Genomic DNA, 19,172 nt, shown 5'->3' on the forward strand with positions numbered 1-19,172 from the left:
TGTGCAAAGTAGTGTAGTAGGTCCTGTAGCATGTACACAAATCAGTGGTTCTCCTTCCTATTAGGAGCATAAGTCTAGTAGAAGAAGAAAAATCTATAAAATAAGGTGGGGCCTATAAGGCAAAATGGGGCCGGCTTACTCCTATAATTCTAGCTACTCAGAAGGCTGAGATCTGAGAATCACCGTTCAAAGCCAGCCCAGGCAGGAGTCTCATCTCCAATAAACTACTAAGAAAAAGCTGGAACTGTCCCTGTGGCTCAAGTGGTAGAGCTCCAGCCTTGAGCAGAAGAAGCTCAAACCTCAGGGTTGGCAAAAAATGAAAAAAAGAAAAGAACAGAAAAGACAAAAGAAAACAAAATAGGTATGTGCTTTAGAAGTCATCCTACAAGCTAAGTGTCTATGGCTTAGTTCTGTCATCCTAGCTACTCAGGAGACTGAGATCTGAGGATCACAGTTCAAAAGCAGTCTGGGTAGACAAATCTTTTTTTTTTTTTTGGGTCCGGTCGTGGGACTTGAACTCTGGGCCTGGGCGCTGTCCCTCAGCTCAAGGCTAGCACTCTACCACTTGAGCCACAGCGCCACTTCCGGCTTTTTTCTTTTTGCTTATGTGGTGCTGAGGAATCGAACCCAGGGCCTCATGCATGCAAGGCAAGCACTCTACCGCTGAGCCACCTTCCCAGCCCACAGGGTAGACAAATCTTAATGGCTCTCTAGCCGAAAAACAGCTGTACTGGTCAGGTGCAGGTGCTTCCCACCTGTAATCTTAGCTACTCAGGAGGCTGAGATCTGAGGATTACAGTTCAAAGGCATTTTGGGCAGGAAAGTATGAAACTCTTATCTCTAATTAACTACCAAAAAAATAAATAAAGCTGTCGGTATAGCTGTGGCTCGAGTAATAGAGTACTAGTCTCGGATACAAAAAGCTCGTTGTAGTACATAGGCCCCGAGTTCAAACCCCAGGACCAGCGTGCGCGCAGATACACATACACACACACCCAGGACCAGCACACACACCAGGACCAGCACACACACACACATGCGTGCGTGCAAAGAGATTGGGCATCAGAGTCTCAAGCCTGTAATCCTAGCTACTCAGGAGAGCTGAGGATTGAGGTTCAAAGCCAGCCCAGGAAGGAAAGTCTGTGAGACACTTACCTCCAATTAACCACCAGAAAACTGAAAGTGGTGCTGTGGTTTTAGTGGTAGAGTGCTAGCCTTGAGCTGAAGAGCTCAGGGACAACACCCAGGCTCAGAGTTCAAACTCCATGACTGACAAAAAAAAAGAAAGAAAAAGAAGAAAAAATGCACTGAAGGCTTGGCTCAAGTGATAGAGTGCTAATTGTGAGTGGAAAAAGCCTAGTGAGAGTGTGAGGTCTTGGAAGTAGCACTGTGGCTCAAGTGGTAGAGCGCTTGCCCTTGAGCTAAAGAGCTGAGGGACAGCACAGAGTTCAAGCCCTACGACTGACAGAAAAAAAGAAAAAGAAGAGAGTGTGAGGTTTTGAGGTTAAATCCTGATACCAGCACGTGTACATAAAAAAGTCATTCCACTTAGACTTTTCTGTGGAAAACAGGAGCACTTAGATGTGTCAAGTGGCCTCTACTAAGAGCAGTATCATCCTGAGACTCTATACCAGAGGCACCAAGCACATAGGGGCTGGAAGAGCATTGCTCCCATGCAGTTAATCAGGAATAACAATTGAGAAAAGGTTGCAGTTGTACTGGGGTGGGTGAAAGTTGAATTGGGAACAAAGGCAAGGAAGTGGCCGTCTGGGAATGCCTAGGTAAGAGCCAGTTCCACAGGTGCTTGGACCATTACTGGAGCTGTGGCAGAGCAATCTGGAAATGGAAGCTTGTTCATTATTATGGAAGGCCTTGAATCTATGGGCATGGGGCTTGGTAATCTATGAAAGGTTTAAAAAAATTTAAAGAATTATCTAGGTGCCAGTGGCTCACACATATAATCCTAGCTACTTAGGAGACTGAGATCTGAGGATCCTGGCTCAAAGCCAACCAAGGCAGACAAATCCCAAAAACTCTTATCTCCAGTTAACTAAAAAGCTGGAAGTGGAGTAGTAGCTCAGGTGGTTGAGTGCTAGCTGAGTTTGAAAAAGCCTGATGAGAACAAAAGGCCCTAAGTTTACAACTCAGTACTAGGCTCCTGAACCAAAAAGAAATCTTAAGGATGTATTCTTTAAAAATGTGAGACTAGGGGCTGGGAAGGTGGCTCAGTGGTAGAGCCCTTGCCTTGCATGCCTGAGGCCCTGGGTTCGATTCCTCAGCATCACATAAGAAAAAAACCAGAAGTGGCGCTGTGGCTCAAGTGGTAGAGCGCTCGCTTTGAACCGAAGAGCTGAGGGACACCGCCCAGGCCCAGAGTTCAGGCCCCATGGCTGGACTCAAAAAAAAAAAAATGAGACCAGGGGCTGAGACGGTTGCTCAATGGTAGAGTGCTTGCCTTCAATGCATGAGGCCCTGGGTTCCACTCCTCAGTACCACATAAGCAGAAAAAGCCGGAGGTGGCCCTGTGGCTCAAGTGGTAGAGTGCTAGCCTTGAGCTGAAGAGCTGAGGGACAGTGCCCAGGCCCAGAGTTCAGGCCCCATGACTGGTAAAAAAAAAAGTAAGACCAGACCTGGCATCAATTGGTCATGCCTGTAATCCTAGCTACTCAGGAGGCTGAAATCTGAGGATCATAATTCAAAGCCAGCCCAGGCAGGAAAGTCCATGAAATACTTTATCTCCAACTAACAAGAAAACCAGAAGTGGCACTGTGGCCTCAAGTGATAGAGCGCTAGCCTTGAGCTGAATTGCTGAGGAACAGTGCCCAGACTCAGAGTTCAAGCCCCACCACCAACAAAAATAAAAATAGAAATGTAAGAAAAGACAGATGTGGTTGGTTCATGCCTAGGATTACTAGCTACTCAAGACTGAGATCTGAGCATCCACGTTCTAAGCCAGCCTAGGGAAGAGACATCAGTGAGACTCTTTATCTCCAACAAAAAGTCAAGTGGAGTTGTGGCTCAAATCAGTAGAACTCCAGCCTTGAGCAAAAAAGCCAGGTAAGATATCAAGGCTCTAAGTTTGAGCCCAAGTACCCCCTCCTCCTCCCTCCTCACACACACCCATTAAAGGCGCTAAGGACAGGAACTGGGAATGTGGCTTAGTGGCAGAGTGCTTGTCTAGCATGCATGAAGCCCTGAGTTTGATTCCTCAGTACCACATAAATAGAAAAGGCTAAAGCCGGGCGCCAATGGCTCACATCTGTAATCCTAGCTACTCAGGAGGCTGAGATCTGAGGATCTTGGTTCGAAGCCAACCTGGGCAGGAAAGTCCTGAGACTATCTCCAATAAACCACTAGAAAACTGGAAGTGGCACTGTGGCTCAAGCAGTAGAATGCTCGCCTTGAGCTGGAGAGCCTGAGGACTGTGCCCAGGTCCAGAGTTCAAGCCCCACAACCCCAAAAAAAAAAAAAAGGCTGGAAGTGGCACTGTGATTCAAGTGGTAGATTACTAGTTTTGAGTAAAAAGAAGCTCAGGGCTAGTGCCCAGGCCCTGAGTTCAAGCCCTGGCACTGGCCAGAAAAAAAAAAAAAGGTTAAATTGAGGAAGTTTTGACTGTCAGTGGTATATATTATAGCATAAACAAGAACAACAGGACATCTAGGATGTTCTAAGTACAGAAAGTGTTAACAGTAAAGACACCAATTAGGATGAAGGGAGGAGGAGGAGGAGAGAGAAGAAGGAAGAATGTAAAAGAAAGAAACTTTCTTTCCTACTTAGTGCCTTGCATGTCAGATAAGAAAGCCTGACTTTTTTTGTTCTATTTTAAAACAAAGTCTCACTGTGGCCCAGGCTAGCCTTGACCGTTCACTGTTCTTCAGTCTCCCAAGTGCTGGGATTACAGATGTATATCTGTGTGGCTCAGCCTGTGTTTTTTTTCCTTTTTTTTTTTTTTATAGGGGGTACTGGGATTTGAACTTAGCTTTCTACTTACTTAGGCAAATGCCCTACTACTTAAACCATGCCCTCAACCCTGTTATTCCTTTGTATTGGCTTGAATTCAGGGCCTGGGTACTTTCTCTTAGCTCTTTCACTCAAGGTTGGCACCATTTCATTTGAGGCATACTTCTACTTCTAGCTTTTTGGTGGTTAATTGGAGATAAGAGTTTCATGGTTGGGCCTGGGAAGTTGGCTCAGTGGTAGAGTGCTTGCCTCGCATGCATGAGGCCCTGGGTTCGATTCTTCAGTACCACATAAGCAGAAAAAAGCCAGAAGTGGTGCTGTGGCTCAAGTGGTAGGGCACTAGCCTTGAACTGAAGAGCTGAGGGACAGCGCCTAGGCCCAGAGCTCAGCCCCCACAACTGGCAAAAAAAAAAAAAAAGAGTTTCATGGTTTGCCTAGGCTGGCTTTGAACATTAGATCTCAGCTTTCTGGCTAGCTAGGATTGTAGGCATGAGCCATTGGTATCTTGTTTGAACTTTATTTTGCTTTGCTTTAGTTATTTTTCATGGGTCTTGCATTATTATTATTATTATTATTTTTTTTTTTTTGTCAGTCGTGGAGCTTCAACTCTGGGCCTGGGCACTGTCCCTGAGCTCTTCAGCCCAAGGCTAGCACTCTACCCTTTGAGCCATAGCATCCACTTATGGTTTTTTCTGTGTATGTGGTGCTGAGGAATAGAACCCAGGGCCTCATGCATGAGAGGCAAGCACTCTACCACTGAGCTACCTTCCCAGCCCTCTTGCATTATTTTGTCCATAGCCATCCAGGACCTTCATTTTCTTTTTCTTTTTTTGCCTTTCTTGTGGCTTGAACTCTAGGCCTGAGCACTATTCCTGAGCTGCTTTTGCTTAAGGCTAACACTCTTGTGGCCTTTTCTGTTTATGTGGAACTGAGAAATTGAACCCAGGGCTTCATGCATTCTAGGCAAGCACTACCACTATGCTACATTCCCAGCCCTTTTTTTAATCTGGTTTTTTTTTTTTTTTGGTGGTACTGTGTTTGGACCTCAAGGCCTCATGCTTGTTAGGCAGCCACTCAACCACTCGAGCTACATTCCCAGATTTTTACTTACTTGGTTTTTATTTATGTTTCATGTGCCCAGGCCTTTTCTGTGGATGTGGTACTAAGGAATCAAACCCAGGGCTTCATGCTAGGCAAGCACTCTACACTCGGCCACATTCCTAGCCTGACTTTGATTTTCTTTTTTCTTCCTTTTTTTTTTCCATTTTTGCCAATCCTCTGGTTTGAACTCAGGGCCTGGGCACTCTTCTTGAGCTTCTTTTGCTCAAGGCTGCCACTCTACCACTTGAGCCACAATGCTACTTCTGTCTTTTTCTGTTTATGTGGTACTGAGGAATCAAAACTAGGGCTTCATGCATGCTAGGCAAGCGCTCTACCACTGAGCATATTCCTTGTCCCCTGACCTAGATTTTCTTTACCTATGCTCTCCCATGTAGTGGGGATGGCAGATGTAAACCACCATAGCTGTCTTGTTAATTGAGATGGGGTCTTGGTAATTTTTGTCTAGGCTGACCTCAGCCCATGATCTTTCTGATCTTCACCTCCTGCGTAGTCAGAATTATAGGAGTACCCAACACACCTGTTCAATCTGTGACATTCTTCAGGAAGTGCTTTATGGATGTTTGAAGAAAAATAATTACAAACAAATTGGATGATAGCAATATTGTAACTGGTTCTATGTTATTTACCTTTTTCTCACAGCTTAATTTTCTTTTCCCAGTTTGGGGTTTTGCTGTTCTTGTTTTATTTGCTGTTCTTATTTTATATCTAAGTTCACTGGAAGTCTTGGTAACTGCCTAAGAAAGTTATCTTTCTGCCTCATCAGGTTACAGTGTGTGTATGTGGAGGAGGTTGGAAGAAGGGTTGATAAGTTGTGTGGGAAAGGCTATGATGATATTTCCAGCTATGGCGTGTTTTGCCTCATAGTAGGATTCTCGCAGGGGCCTCAGCTCCATCAGAAACAAGTTACCAGATGTGGCCCAATTGCGTAGCTGTTTTGGACCAAAACACAGAGCCCTTTCTGGGAACACTTAACAGTCCATATTCCAAAAGGGATGATTAGTAAAGAAGACGGGAGAGGCAGAAAGCACCAGTTCTTTGTGACTTTCTTGAGGCGCCTCTCCCTTCTGGAGTCAGCATTGCCACTTGGCTACAGTCAGGGTTGTGGAGCTGCAGCCCAGAGGGAAAAGAGAGTATGCTGCCTGAGTTGGCAATGAGGAGAGTGGGCTGCCAAGCCTTCTTGATTTTCTCCTCCAGCACAGCCCCTTTGAGGTGGCATCTGTGTTGTTGTGGTGTGTACAGTACCCTCATTATTTCTCTCTTTTTTTTTTCTCTCTCTCCTCCTACTTTGCACTTTCTCTTGTTTTTCTCTGCATGGTTTCTGTATTTAGTCCTGAGGTAAGAGCTGGTTGAGTGCCTTGTCTGCAGTCCCTTTCCTCTCAGCCCGTGCTGTCTGTCCTGCCTGCCCAGGCCCTGTGCACCTTTTTGTCTGGAGAGAGTGTCAGGAGGGTTGGGTCGGGAGTTCATTTGCTCGCTGTCCACAGCCGGCTCTACCCACAGGCTCTCCTTGCTCGTACCCACCCAGGTTCCTGTGCCCAGGTGTCTTCTCCATTTTTGTTTCTCCCCAGGTGGAGGGCCTGCAGCCAAGGCCTAGGTGGGTGGGGCCCCTCCTCCCCTCCTATCCTAAGCCTTCCCTCCTGTTCTGTGTAGTGTGGAAGTCATCCGGCTGGGTCACAGCTACTTCATCAACTGGGACAAGAAAATGTTCTGCATGAAGAAGCGGACACCCGCTGAGGCCCGCACCACCACGCTCAATGAGGAGCTGGGCCAGGTGGAGTACATCTTCTCTGACAAGACGGGCACCCTCACCCAGAACATCATGGTCTTCAACAAATGCTCCATCAATGGCCGCAGCTACGGTACGGCAGTGTCACAGGGGACTGGGGCTCCCGTCTGCTGGAAGGAAGGTGGAGCTGGGGCTACCATAATTGTCTTGACAATTTTTTCCCAAGTGTTTTTTTTTTTTTTTTGGTGTTAGTACTGGGTCTTGAACTCCAGCCTTGTTCACTTAGTTGTTTTTTTCGTGTGTGTGTGTGTGTGTGTGTGTGTGCGTGTGTGTGCGTGTGCCTGCGCCTGCCCTGGGGCTTGGAACCTCAGGGCTCTGGGCATTAGCCCTGATCTTTTAGCTCAAGGCTAACACTACCACTTGAGCCACAGCTCCACTTGTGGCTTTTTGGTGGTTAATTGGAGATAAGAGCCTCAAGGACTTTCCTGCCTGGGCTGGCTTTGAACCTATTATCCTCAGATCTCAGCCTCTTGAGTAGCTAGGATAACAGGCATGAGCCACCAGTGCCGGCTTTTTTTTTTTTTTTTTCTTTCCCTGTCTTTTGAAACAGGCTTTACTCTGTAGCCCAGATTAGCCACAAACTTACAATCTTGCCTCAGCCTGCCAAATGCTGGCATTATAGGTGTGCACCACCATGTCCAGCTTTCCTACTTAGGTCTGAGGGTCCTTGAAAGTGTCTATTGAGTATCCTGGGCCTGAAGGCAGTACTCAGAGTCCTTCTTTTGTCCTCCCCTCATCTTCCCTCTTGCTCTTGCCCTGGTCTCAGCTCCAGCACCAGGGAACTCCTTGGCTGTTTGAAGTGAACCCCAAGATGCTGGCCTCGGGGCATCCTTGGCTGCCCCATGGAGTGCTAGACTCTCCCCTTGTTGCTGCTCAGGGCCTTTGTGAGTCTGTAATGTGACCATGGTCTTGCCAGTGTGGCTCTGTTGTAGTGGCCTGTGGCTGAGCTGTGGGGGTGGCTTGGGGCACAGTGTGTGAGCTGGCCTTTGTGCCGGTGTGAGTCCCCCGGTAACTGCTTTTTGCACTAACCTGGACCTCATGGCCACTGTGTGAGGCTACATTTATGGCTAGGCTCAAAGGAGGGCTGGGAGCCCTGGTAGGGAGGTGAAGGATTGGGGCTTCCCTGAGGGAGAGCTGCTGAGAAGTGGTGGGGGCGGCTGTCGGGGGCAATGGCAACCTGGCTTTTTGGTGGCTAGGGTCCTGTGTTCTGGGATCTAGGGGTCTGTGAGTGTAGGTGATGTCTACTTGACAGGGCTGGGGGTTCCAAATACCTGGAGGGTATATATGTTAGAGGCTTTCCTTACCATTCTAGAGATGTTCAACTCTGATGTTGCTTCTCCTTCTTTCTTATCTGTGTGTAGGTGATGTGTTTGATGTCTTGGGACACAAAGCTGAATTAGGAAAGGTAAGATCTAGAGTTCATATTTATTCCATGTGCCAGTCAAACATAGGGTGTCTGATCAGTAACAGTTGATCTAAATAGGTGATGTTACCTGGGGAGGAAATGGAAGCTGCTTAGAAAGATGGATATTTTAAGGAAGAACAGAAGTGGGAATTTTTGCAAGGTGCCAGTGGCTCATACCTGTAATTCTAGCTATTCCAAAGGCTGAGATCTGAGGATCTGCCCAACCTGGGCAGAAAATCTGTGAGACTCTATCTCCAATTAACCACCAAAAAGCAGGAAGTGGAGATGTGGCTCAAGTGGTAGAATGCTGGCCTTGACTGAAAAAGGGATAGTACCCAGGCCCTGAGTTCAAGTTCCTAGGATCAGGACTCAAACTGGAAATTTTGCTGGGCATGATAGCACATACTTATAATCCTAGCACTTCTGACAGAGGATAGCCTGGGCTAGATAGTCAGTTCCAGACCTCCCTGAACTACGTAACAGGTCCCTGTCTCCAAAAGAAAAGTAAAAGAATATGGGATTTTGAGGCCCACATTGGTCAGACTCTTGGGCAGGAATAGCCTACACTGAGTGGTAGGAGGGCAGGGTTAGCTACTTTCTTAGTATGTAGCCTGATGATCTAACCTTTCCTAAGAGCCTTCTTACCCATTCCAGAGGCCTGAACCCGTTGACTTCTCTTTTAATCCTCTGGCTGACAAGAAGTTCTTATTTTGGGACCCAAATCTCTTGGAGGCTGTCAAGATGGGAGACCCACACACACATGAGTTCTTCCGCCTTCTTTCCCTTTGTCATACTGTCATGTCAGAAGAAAAGAATGAAGGTGAGCTAGTTTGAACTCAGCCTCAGCCTAATTTTGCTCTTGAGTCTGCTCAGCAATGCTGCTGGGTTGGGGCCTCCTGGGTCAAGTGCATGCCTGGCATATACTGTATGTATTCTTTTCTCCCAGGAGAGTTGTACTACAAAGCCCAGTCCCCAGATGAGGGGGCCCTGGTCACTGCAGCCAGGAATTTTGGCTTTGTGTTCCGCTCTCGTACTCCCAAAACCATCACCGTCCATGAGATGGGCACAGCCATCACCTATCAGCTACTGGCCATCCTGGACTTCAACAATATCCGCAAGCGCATGTCAGTTATAGGTGAGGCTAGGCCTGCAGGGGTAAGCTATGCTGGAGAACTCTTGGTGATGGGTTTAGTTTGGGAATCTGCCTGCCTGAATTGTTCTGCACTTTCTTCCCCTGCCCCATTTGTAGTGCGGAATCCAGAGGGAAAGATCCGACTCTACTGCAAAGGCGCTGACACTATCTTACTTGACCGACTCCATCCCTCCACCCAGGAGCTACTCAACAGCACTACTGACCACCTGAATGTAGGTGTGAGAAAAGGAGGGCCTGCCTAGTGTTTTTGTGGCTTGTAATATTGGGAGTAAAGACAGGGTTTGGTTTGTGTGTGCATACGTGTCTCTGTGTGTGTGCATGTGTGTGCTCATGTGCCAGTGCTAGTCCTGGGGCTTGAACCTAGAATTTAGTGCCTGTGTGCTAGTGCTCTATCCCTGAACCACTGCTCTACTTCTGGTTATTTGGTAGTTAATTGGAGATAAAGGAACTCACAGACTTTCCTGCGGAGGCTGGCTTCAAACTGTGATCCTCAGATCTCAGACTCCTGAGTAGCTAATAGGTGTGAATCACTGGTACTCAGCAGGGCATGATTTTGGGGGGATGTATTGTGTATTACTGAATACATTTACGTTATATAATATGATGTTTTGAGATATATATATATATATATATATATATATATATATAGTAGTGGTTACTCTATTGAAGTGAATTAACACATCACCATCTCATAGTCGCCTTTTCTGTGGTAAGAACACTTAAATTTTTCAGCAACTTTTTGTGTGTGTGTGTGTGTGTGTGTCTGTGCATGCTAGTAATGAGACTTGAACTCAGCCTCATGCTTTTGCTTAGCTTTTTCAGCTGGTGTTCAGATACTTAAGCTACACTTTTATTTCTGGCTCTTTGCTGGTTAATTGGATATGAGAGTCTCTTCAATTTGTCTGCTTGGCTGGCATCAAACCAGTATCCTCAGATCCCAGCTTCCTGAGTAGCTAGGATTAGAGACATGAGCCACTGGTGTTTGGCCTTTCCAGCGATCTTAAGGCTTGAACTCATGGTCTGGATACTGTCCCTGAGCTTCTTTTTGCTCAAGGCTAGCACCCTACTACTTCTTGCTTTTTTGGTAGTTTAGTATAGATAAGAGTCTCATGGACTTTCCTGCCCTGGCTGGCTTCAAACTGCAATCCTCAGGTCTCAGCCTCCTGAGTACTTAGGATTACAGGCATGAGCCACTGTACCCTGCTTTTTTTTTTTAATTTTTATTGTGAAAATACTGTACAGAGGGGTTACAGTTACATGAGCAAGGTAATGAGTACATTTTTTTTTATCAAGCATTGTTGCCTCCTCCTTTGTTTTTCCCCTACCATCACTTCCCTCCCATTTCCACAACTACACTCTCCCCCTTTTTTTTTAAAGCAACTTTTTTTTTTCTTTTTTTTGGTGGGTCATAGGGCTTGAACTCTGGGCCTAGGTGCTATTCCTCAGCTCTTCAGCTCAAGGCAAGTGCTCTACCACTTGAGCCACAGCGCCACTTCTAGTTTTCTGGTAGTTAAGTGGGGATAAGAGTCTCTTGGACTTTTCTGCCCAGGCTGGCTTTAAACCGTGATCCTTAGATCTCAGCCTCTTGAATAGCTAGGGTTACAGGTGTGAGCCACCAGCGCCCAGCTTTTAAGCAGCTTTTTTTTTTTTTGTCGGTAGTGGGGCTTGAACTCTGGGCCTGGGCGCTGTCCCTCAGCTCTTCAGTTCAAGATGAGCGTTCTACCACTTGAGCTACAGCGCCACTTCCGGTTTTCTGGTGGTTTATTGGAGATAGGAGTCTCACGGTCTCTCTTGCCCAAGCTGGCTTTGAACCGTGATCCTCAGATCTCAGCCTCCTGAGTAGCTAGGATTACAGGCATGAGCCACCAGCGCCCGGCTTAAGCAACTTTTAATTGTGGTCCTCATGCTATACATTATTAGCTCTCTAGACTTTCTTAAGTGTGACTTTTACTGCTCTGTCCCCAGGAATATGCAGGTGAAGGACTGAGGACCCTGGTGCTGGCCTACAAGGATCTGGATGAAGAATACTATGAGGAATGGGCTGAGAGACGGCTACAAGCCAGTCTCGCCCAGGACAGCCGGGAAGACAGACTGGCTAGCATCTATGAGGAGGTTGAGAATGACTTGATGGTGAGGGCTACAGTAGGCTGAGGGTGGGCAAGGAGGGCCAGTGCCTGCCACTTTCGTTCCCTGAGTCTTTGTGGTGTTTTCAGCTGCTGGGTGCAACAGCCATTGAGGACAAGCTTCAGCAGGGGGTTCCAGAGACCATCGCGCTTCTGACACTAGCTAACATCAAGATTTGGGTGTTAACTGGAGACAAACAAGGTGAGAGTCCAGCAGGGCAGAGGAAATGGCATGTGTGCAGTGGTCGTGTCAGACTCTTGTGTGGAGCCATGCCATCAGGCGGGAGAGTATACTGACCTTGTCGGATACCTGCCCGTAGCTCCTGCGTTCTCTCTTGGTAGAGACAGCTGTGAACATTGGCTACTCCTGCAAGATGTTAACAGATGACATGACAGAGGTGTTCGTAGTCACAGGCCACACTGTGCTGGAGGTGCGAGAAGAACTCAGGTAAATGAGAGGCCCCAGGGAGGAAGAAGCTGCCTGCTGTACCCACAGCCTGAGCAGAGGTTTTTGGACCCTGCCAAGGTTTCACTCTCAACTTCTTACTACTGTTTTTGGGACCCCCATACTTTCATTCCCCTTCACAGGAAAGCCCGGGAGAAAATGGTAGACTCATCTCGTACTGTAGGCAATGGTTTCACGTATCAGGAGAAGCTTTCTTCTTCCAAGCTCACTTCTGTCCTGGAGGCTGTTGCTGGGGAGTATGCTCTGGTCATCAATGGTCACAGCCTGGTAAGGGCCACCATGCTTAATGTGGGCAGCTTCCTTCCCCTCTACAGTGTTTCTCTCTGAATGGCTTTTTCTGTTGTTGGTGGTGGTCGTGGGGCTTGAACTCTGGGCCTGAGCACTATCCCTGAGCTCTTCAGCTCAAGGCTAGCACTGTCCCACTTGAGCCACAACACCACTTCCAGTTTTCTGGTGGTTTATTGAGATAAGAGTCTCACGGAGTTTCCTGCCTGGGCTGGCTTTGAACCATGATCCTCATATCTTAGCCTCCTGAGTAGCTAGGATTACAGGGTTGAGCCACCAATGCCCGGCATCAGAATGGCTTTATGTCTTGTCTCACTCTCAACTTGCCTGACTGCTGAGAGGGCTGTCATCCTCAAGAGAACAGAGGTGCTGAGACTCTCATGTCTCTGTGTGTTCTAGGCCCATGCACTGGAAGCAGACATGGAGGTGGAGTTTCTAGAGACAGCGTGTGCCTGCAAAGCCGTCATCTGCTGTCGGGTGACCCCTTTGCAGAAGGCACAGGTGGTGGAACTGGTTAAGAAGTATAAAAAGGCTGTGACCCTGGCCATTGGGGACGGGGCAAATGATGTCAGCATGATCAAAAGTGAGTGTGTACCTGAACTGGACATTGATGAAAGTGAACTTAGCAACTGAAGGACAGCAATGGGAAGGAGGGAATGTGAGAGAGAGGAAACAGTTTACACTAAGCAAAAGGAAAGAAATGTACATATCACCCGATTTGGAAGAAATAGTTGTAGTGTTGAAGTTTGTAGAGTTCATAAGCTTTATAGACCATGATAATGACAGTGCACCTTGGGAAGGTTAAAAATCTGTTTGTGACTTTAGCTAAGTATCACTGTCCCACAATACTGCGAAATTTATGTAATCACTTAATCTCAGTAAAGAAAAAAAAAGTAAAATGAGTGTACATTGGCAGGTGTGTAGGTGGAGCTGGAGCAGCAGCACTGCCACTGGGGTCTCTGGATCTGGGGAAGAGGAGGGGGGAGGAGAATCTGAAATGTGTGGGCCATCTTCACCTTCTTATCATCTCTTGTCTCTGCAGCAGCTCACATTGGTGTGGGTATCAGCGGCCAGGAAGGGATCCAGGCTGTCCTGGCCTCAGATTACTCCTTCTCTCAGTTCAAGTTCCTGCAGCGCCTCCTGCTGGTGCATGGTCGCTGGTCCTACCTGCGCATGTGCAAGTTCCTCTGCTATTTCTTCTATAAGAACTTCGCTTTTACCATGGTCCACTTTTGGTTTGGCTTCTTCTGCGGCTTCTCGGCCCAGGTAGCAAGTGTTCTTGTATCTTTGTAAGCTCTTTAAGGGCAGAGTTGTATCACCTGTTCACTGCCCAGTTCTTTAGTTTGGTGTATATAATATATATTTTTAGCTGTTTATTGATAATAAAGAGGGAACTCATGAAAATTCTTTGCCAATGTGGTGGTGTAAGTATGTAACTCCAGCTCTTGGGTAGCTGAAGCAGCAGGAGGATCATCGAGTCCATCCTGAGTTCCACTTTAGCCAAGGGTACATAGAAGACCTTGTCTCAAAAACAAAAAAAACCAAAATGCTGGGTATCAGTGCTTATGTGTCTTAATTCTAACTATGCAGGAGGCTAAAACTGGGAGGATCAAAGTTCAAACTCAGCCTGTGCAAAAAAGTCTGTGAGATTGTCTCTAAAATCACCAGGAAAAAGTAGAGCAGGAGATGTGGCTCAAGTGTCAGAGTATTGGCTGAGCATAAGGTCCTGAGTTCAAACCTCAATACCAACTACAAAAAAAGAAAAACAATTTTTAGGACCAGAAAGAAAAAAAACCAAATTCCTTAGATGTTATATCTGTGTTCTCCCTGTGACTTCATTTATGGTGTTCATTCCTCCCTTGCCTTCTGTTTCTTCTAGACTGTGTATGACCAGTATTTCATCACTCTTTATAACATTGTGTATACCTCCCTTCCGGTCCTGGCTATGGGAGTCTTTGATCAGGTATGGAGGAGTTGCATGACCAAGCAGGAAGGGGAGAACATTGCTGAAAAAGTGTCAGACTGATGTAGTGGGTGCGTGGCACTTGTGCCCATTGTCCATGGTCATCATAAAAGCAGTTCATTTAGAGGAGGGGATAGGGAAGCTCTTCATGTCAGCTCCAGAATTCATAACTCCTGAGGTAACAGAGTACAGATTGACTAGGAGAAGCTGACTTGAGGTTGGTTCTCACTGTTAAAGACTTTGGAAAAGAGAAGCAGTCCCTAAGGCCTCTCTTGTCACTGGTCTCTACACAGGATGTTCCAGAGCAGCGGAGCATGGAGTACCCTAAGCTATATGAGCCAGGCCAGCTGAACCTCCTTTTCAACAAACGGGAGTTCTTCATCTGCATTGCCCAGGGCATCTACACCTCTGTGCTCATGTTCTTCATCCCCTATGGCGTATTTGCTGAAGCCACACGGGACGATGGTACACAGCTGGCTGACTACCAGTCTTTTGCGGTCACTGTGGCTACATCACTGGTTATTGTGGTCAGTGTGCAGGTATGAGGCTGCCAGAAGCTGCCTTTTCCTCTGGAAAGAGGGAGCCTTTTATCTCTAGGGCTCCCTGTTGGAAGGTCTTGTTGGACGAGAGGCATGGTTTCTCTGAGGTGCTTTTATTGGTGACAATTACTTTTGCAGATTGGGCTGGATACAGGCTATTGGACTGCCATCAACCACTTCTTCATCTGGGGCAGCCTTGCTGTTTATTTTGCCATCCTCTTTGCCATGCACAGCAATGGGCTCTTTGACATGTTTCCAAACCAGTTTCGGTTTGTGGGTAAGTCCCTGTGTTCTAGAGCTAGCATGGAAGTCCGCCAGTGTGCACATCACAAGCATTTATCAATATGTGCCAGGCACTCTACAAGGTGTTGTGGGGATGTCAAGGTATAACTGAATCAGACCCTGCCCCCAAAGAACTTCCACATCTATGAAAGTGATGAATGGCCCTGCCAGGCCTTGGGAGGTCAGGGCTGCCAGGCTTCATGGTCATCAAGACACTGCTAGTGGTGTGGCCAGGGATAGTCTGTCAGAGCAAGCATGAGACTTTTATCCCCAATTAACCACCCAGAAGCCAGAAGTAGAGCTATGGTTCAAGTGGTAGAGCACTAATCTTGAGCAAAAAAGCTAAAGGACAGTGCCCAGGCCCTGAGTTTCAGCCCCAGGATAAGCACAATAAGTAAAAAAATAATAAATAAAATCATGAACCAGATATTGGTGGCTCTTAGGATTCTGAGATTGGAAGCATCATAGTTTGAGGCTAGAAAAGTCTGTGAGATTCCATTTCAATAGAGGGAAGCTAGATGTAGTAGCGTGCACTCAGCTACGAAGGAGGACTGAGGCCTAGTCATGTTCTCAGGCTAGAAATGAAACGTTATCTTAAAAATAATCAGCAAAGGGGCTGGAAAGGTGGCTCTGGTAGAGCGCTTGCCTTGCATGCATGAGGCCCTGGGTTCGATTCCTCAGCACCACGTAAGCAAAAAGAAAAAAGCCAGAAGTGGCGCTGTGGCTCAAGTGGTAGAGCGCTAGCCTTGAGCTGAAGAGCTGAGGGACAGTGCCCAGGCCCAGTGTTCAGGCCCCACGACCGGATCCAAAAAAATAAAAAAATCAGCAAAAAGAAAGCAGGGCTAGAGACATGGCTCATTAGTAGAGCATGTGCCTAGCAGGCCTGTGCTTGCTACTCTTAGACCCTCTCTACTACTCTGCTTTGTTTTCTACTGACTTCAAATCATAGTAGGAAACCAGGCGATGATAGTAGTCAGCAAAGTTCTCTGGGGAAGAATAATCCACAAGAGGAAACAGCAATACAAGGCCTTAGGCCAAGGCTTTCAGGGAAGCTTCTGTACCAGAAGCTGGGAGAAGGGGAGGGACAACAGAGGATGAGAATTTACCTAGACCATTTAAGCCTATATAGATCAGGTTAAGAACTTGGAATTCTTTTTTTTTTTTCTTGATTTGGGTTTGGAGGTTGAACCCAGGACCTCATATATGCTTTTTTGCCAGTCCTGGGACTTGAACTCAGGGCTTGGGCACTGTCCCAGGGCTTTTGCTGTCAACTAAGAAGTGTGGGGGACAGTTTGGGGCTAGGGAGATAAAACATTTGAGGAAGAGGTGGGCAGAGAAAATAAGGAAGGCAGAAATGACAGGCTTTGAGGCTGGGGAGGTGGGATTGCCAGAAGTAGGGACGAGGAATTCAGAGCTAGCCTCCTGTCACTTCATGACTACTGAGACCACTGACTTCTGTTGCCCCCCAGGGAATGCCCAGAACACCCTGGCCCAGCCCACTGTGTGGCTCACCATCGTGCTCACCACTGTGGTCTGCATCATGCCTGTGGTTGCCTTTCGGTTCCTCAGGCTCAACTTGAAGCCAGATCTCTCTGACACGGTAAGAAGCTTGGCTGTTCTCTCTTGAGGACAGAGACAGTGTGTCAGACAAGCCTCTCTGGCTTGAACACTGTGCACTTGTTTCCGGGTTGTGTTACAAATGCTCAGGGTGCATGCTGTGCATTGGGAGCTGCCTGCCCTGGTGCTCAGGGTGATGTTTGACACTGCCCTGCTGACAGAGGACCCCCCCTCCCCCCAAGGTTCGCTACACCCAGCTGGTGAGGAAGAAGCAGAAAGCACAGCATCGCTGCATGCGGAGGGTAGGCCGCACTGGCTCCCGGCGCTCCGGCTATGCCTTCTCCCACCAGGAGGGCTTTGGGGAGCTTATCATGTCTGGCAAGAACATGCGACTCAGCTCCCTGGCTCTCTCCAGCTTCACCACCCGCTCCAGCAGCAGCTGGATCGAGAGCCTACGAAGGAAGAAAAGTGACAGTGCCAGCAGCCCCAGCGGTGGGGCTGAGAAGCCCCTCAAAGGGTGAAGACGTGGACCAGGACACCTTGTGCCCATGACCAGAGCAGACAAGGCCCTGGCAGGTCACCAAGGGAACTGCTGGTCCTCATTCCTTGCCTCTTGTCTCCCTGGTAGACTCTTCTTGCTGGTCTCACCAGCCTGGGGACAGGGGGGAAAGGGCCTCAGGGGTCGAGCAGAGGCTCAGGTAGCAGGCAGTAGCCCCAGTGGGGGATCAGATGTGGAACCAAAACCAAAAAAACTGAGATTGAGTCTGCCCCTGCCCTGCCCTGCCCAGTAGCTCACAAGGAGATGATAATCTCTATATTTTTTTACTCTTGTTCCTCAGAGGGGATCTAGTGCCCCTGTTCCTGAATTCTGAAAGAATGTATCATGCCGGGAAGCCAGAGACCTGCTGGGGCCTCTGAGCCCCCCTCATCGTGTGTACGTCTCCTTGATTTGTGTTTGTGTCCAGTTTGGTTTTGTCTTCTTATTTTTTATTTGGCAAGTGGAGGAGGCATTATATGACTTCTATGTTGTGATTGGTGTCTTAACTCTCCTGGGTAGAGGAGAGCACATAGTGGGCTGCCCCTTCCTGCTGGAGTGGTTTGGGAGCTGCTTGCCCTCCAGCCACTAGTGCCCCCCTTGGGACTGACCAGAGGGGGAGGGACTGTCAGCCAGAGGAGTTGCGAGAAAAAAATGTCTTGATGCCTTCCTCACCTTGAGAGTAGAGTGCGGCCCTTCCCCAAGGCACACATAGCAATTCTTGGACTCCTTAAGCTCTGCTGGTATTGGCTGGAGCCTGGAAAAGTGTCCCCATCATTCTCAGTGAGCTAAAGCTGAGTATGAAGTTTAGTTTTACCTAAGGAAAAAAATAAGTTGTTTTCTTTCATTTTAGTACTAAGTTCATTAGCAGACTTCCTCCCCACTTCCTTCCCCCTCCTCATCTGGTACTTTCTTACATCCCTACCCCAGGATCCTGAGGTGGGACTGAAGGGGACACTCACTCCCAGTGAGCAGGGGGCCCTGTCCCTCCCCTCCACCCCCAGGCCCAGCCCCTGGGCAGCGGTGATAGGAAGAGGGCCTTAGGGAAAACAACAATAATAACAAAAAAACGGACTTAGATCAGGAGTGCCCAGTTTGGTCTGAGCAGGGCTCCATTGGCGCTTGGGCAAAGCCTGTCCTGTCTCTCCATCATCCACACTGCTGTCTGTCCCCCGAGTCAGGCACTTCTCAAGTTAGTTGCTACCTAATTATCCTTGGGGAGAATCCTTTCTGCTTCTTTGGTATTTGGGGAGTAAGAGGAGTGGGAGCTGGAGCCAGGCTGCAGTGGGGTAGGTGTGGAGTGGGGATGGGAGGTATTGACAGGGAAATCCCTTTTGGCCACACAGTTTACAAACCCAATATCATGTATGTTTGTGTGTCTCTCAAGGTGAGAGTCTGATTTTTATACCAAAGAGGAAATGATTTTTTTTCATATTTGGTTTGTCTATATTATATAAATATAAATATATATATATATATATATACAGTTATATATATTATTTTTTTGGTTCTCTCTCATTTTTTAGGGAGGGAGGAAAGTACCAAGTTGCATTGAGCTGTAATTAAGGAACATTCTGTATAATTTATGACACATTTCTATACTTGCAAAAATTATATCATTTTATGGACATAAAAGAAAAATGCCTTTTTATAAAATTCCAATTTCTGAGAAGTATGTAAAATGTCTCTTTTCTGATGTTTAACCAAGACTAATGTTAGAGGCAGACAGAAACTGGCTCACGATGGAATTGCGTGGATGGACCTGGATAAGGTGGAGGAAAGGAGTCTGGAGGGGCAGCACCTCCTCTGTTGGTATGCCTGCCCCCCATCTGCCAGGCCGTGCATGCTGTGGGCCATGCTGATTTCTGGTACTTGCGACTTTGAACTGGTTATTCTTCCAAACACAGGCCTACTCACACTGGGGAGGATGGAAATGTGAAGGAAAAACCAAATAAGTCTTTTAGGGTGTTTTTCTTCAAATCTTCCTTCCTTCCTTCCT

The 19,172-nt window shown here is 47.4% G+C and overlaps 1 protein-coding gene across 4 annotated transcripts in view; it reads left to right on the forward strand.

Moving 5' to 3' along the window:
• Positions 1 to 18,848, forward strand: part of Atp8b2 (ATPase, aminophospholipid transporter, class I, type 8B, member 2) — a 31,503-nt gene extending 12,655 nt beyond the window's left edge. For 3 of the 4 annotated variants that reach the window (XM_013015283.1, XM_013015282.1, XM_013015280.1), the window contains 16 exons: positions 6,730 to 6,938; positions 8,227 to 8,270; positions 8,925 to 9,090; positions 9,217 to 9,405; positions 9,520 to 9,635; positions 11,389 to 11,553; positions 11,637 to 11,748; positions 11,889 to 11,994; positions 12,135 to 12,279; positions 12,697 to 12,880; positions 13,340 to 13,563; positions 14,177 to 14,260; positions 14,554 to 14,799; positions 14,938 to 15,076; positions 16,551 to 16,681; positions 16,881 to 18,848. In XM_013015283.1, coding sequence (XP_012870737.1) covers positions 6,730 to 6,938; positions 8,227 to 8,270; positions 8,925 to 9,090; positions 9,217 to 9,405; positions 9,520 to 9,635; positions 11,389 to 11,553; positions 11,637 to 11,748; positions 11,889 to 11,994; positions 12,135 to 12,279; positions 12,697 to 12,880; positions 13,340 to 13,563; positions 14,177 to 14,260; positions 14,554 to 14,799; positions 14,938 to 15,076; positions 16,551 to 16,681; positions 16,881 to 17,159 — 2,539 coding nt within the window. In that variant the 3' untranslated portion in view covers positions 17,160 to 18,848. The remainder of the gene's footprint in view (positions 1 to 6,729; positions 6,939 to 8,226; positions 8,271 to 8,924; positions 9,091 to 9,216; positions 9,406 to 9,519; positions 9,636 to 11,388; positions 11,554 to 11,636; positions 11,749 to 11,888; positions 11,995 to 12,134; positions 12,280 to 12,696; positions 12,881 to 13,339; positions 13,564 to 14,176; positions 14,261 to 14,553; positions 14,800 to 14,937; positions 15,077 to 16,550; positions 16,682 to 16,880) is intronic. The other variant, XM_013015281.1, reaches the window with a different exon arrangement.
• The last annotated feature ends 324 nt before the right edge of the window (positions 18,849 to 19,172 follow it).

This window comes from Dipodomys ordii, unplaced genomic scaffold, assembly GCF_000151885.1.
Source record: "Dipodomys ordii isolate 6190 unplaced genomic scaffold, Dord_2.0 Scaffold26, whole genome shotgun sequence".
Taxonomy (NCBI): domain Eukaryota; kingdom Metazoa; phylum Chordata; class Mammalia; order Rodentia; family Heteromyidae; genus Dipodomys; species Dipodomys ordii.